Consider the following 1,891-nt stretch of genomic DNA (forward strand, 5'->3'; position numbering starts at 1 on the left):
GATCAACCCTGAGATAATTCCGTTATAAGTTCGTAACAGAATGAGCAAGATTCCTGCCACGTCCCCAAGATCATGGCGTAAATTTTTGAATAGATATGTATGAATCCGTACTAGGTGGTTAGACAGCTGTCTCAATAAGATTCTTTACTGTAAATAGAAATGTACCTTATTTAGGGTTCCCCTATTATATGAAGAAGACCCCAATCATTTTGTAACCATCATCAATCATTGGCAAAAGAATATACTCTCTTACTTTCTTGCTCATTGCTCGTCAGAATTGTCCTTTAACTTTATTGTTCTTACTTTGTTGTTCTTGACCTATCTCGAGGCCACCTTAGCTCGAGGTCGAGACTGGCTTGCACACTGGTTTGATTTTACTTATTTCTTTCATTTACACGTTAGATTTCTTGGTTATTAATTAGTATTGAACTAATCACATATCTTTAAAATCATAAATCAAGTTTAATTGTTACTCGTATTTTCGAGGTAAACAACTATTTTAAGTGGCCAAACTCTTTGGTAACTTTTTTGGCACCTCCTAAAATTGAAAGGAATAAGAAATCCCTTTGGTATCTCAATAAAATTTGTTCTTAAATTAGTTCAGTAGTTTCCCATATTTCAAGATCCACGTTTTAACCAATAAAATGTGAACATTAGTAATAGGAAAAGATAATAAGAAAGAAAAGAGAGAATAATGTAAAGGCAGCCAAAGAAAACTCCCTCACGTATAGAGCTTGTGTTTGAGTTTGTATCAAAAGCTACTAATCTCTACTATGAAGTTCATATTATATTATGATGAGAGGTTGAAGAAGGTCTACATAACAATACATTGAGGTAATTTCTAATACAATTGCAATCAATATACATAAGCAAAGGAAAGAAATTAAGTTGCAAAAATTTAAAGGGCCCTGTTACTTTTTTTTTTCCTTTTAAATTTTGTTTATTACATCGGGGGAGGTGCGGGGTCAAGGAGAAAGGGATGTTACGCCAGTAACGGGATTTGAACCCTCTACCTCAACTGTGGAAACGGAGTTCACCAAGTGAGATAACGCTCGACCCCGCCCTATTGCTTCTTGTTCCAATATTTATCCTCCCAAACCTCCACTTGTTGCGTGGCTTTTATCTTTTGTTCAACAAAAGATTTAATTTCTTGAGGTTCATAAGGTGGAGGAAGAGTGCATGGATTTGTATAACTAGGAGATTTCTCTAAGCCTTCTTCCATGAACTTTTTCCAAATACCTTCTGAAGTGCATGCCAATGATTCTGAACATATTTCAACTGCTTCTGCTGGAATTTCTGGTTCAAACTTGAGCAGCTTTGCATATTCATTCAGTAAATGGAACATGTAATCAAACACATATTCCATCTTCATATCTTCGTGAATAAAATTACTTCCTGCCTTCCCTATCGCCTCTGCCTGTCAATAACAAAAAAATGTCAAAAGAATGAGTCATTAGTAAAGTTTAAGTTTTATCGATTGACATTAATTTTTTGCAGATTAAATCATACTTGGCAATAATAAGTGAAATTAGTAGCCTGAAGGTGCACGTAAAAACTTACATTGTCAACGCATATAAGTTAATTAAATCCGCAAGTAATTGTACCTTGTCAATGTTATTATTACCCCATTGAACAGCAAACTTGAGGGACCTACATTTATCATTATCTCTAATAGGCCAATAATGTTGCTGAGGAATCATCCCTCTCATGAAGAAATCATGGTAACGAGGTTTTATGTACAATGTTGGTGAATCGCAGGCCAAAATGTATTTTTCACTCACTGACCATGCCCATCCTTCTACATATATTTTATATCTGCAGTCAACCCAACAAAATTTTCAACTTCCAATCTACACCAAAAGAAGATAAACAAAGTTACTTTTTTTTTTTT

At 34.6% G+C, this 1,891-nt stretch overlaps 1 protein-coding gene across 1 annotated transcript in view; it reads right to left on the minus strand.

The window, feature by feature from the left end:
* LOC109238537 (O-glucosyltransferase rumi-like) overlaps window positions 810-1,891 on the minus strand; it is a 4,480-nt gene continuing 3,398 nt past the window's right edge. The window contains exons 5-6 of the mRNA XM_019405043.1: window positions 1,605-1,815; window positions 810-1,417 (exon numbers count right to left, since the gene is read on the minus strand). Of these exons, the coding sequence (XP_019260588.1) occupies window positions 1,064-1,417; window positions 1,605-1,815 (565 nt within the window). The 3' untranslated portion in view covers window positions 810-1,063. The remainder of the gene's footprint in view (window positions 1,418-1,604; window positions 1,816-1,891) is intronic.

The sequence above is a fragment of the Nicotiana attenuata genome, chromosome 1 (genome assembly GCF_001879085.1).
Source record: "Nicotiana attenuata strain UT chromosome 1, NIATTr2, whole genome shotgun sequence".
Lineage (NCBI taxonomy): Eukaryota > Viridiplantae > Streptophyta > Magnoliopsida > Solanales > Solanaceae > Nicotiana > Nicotiana attenuata.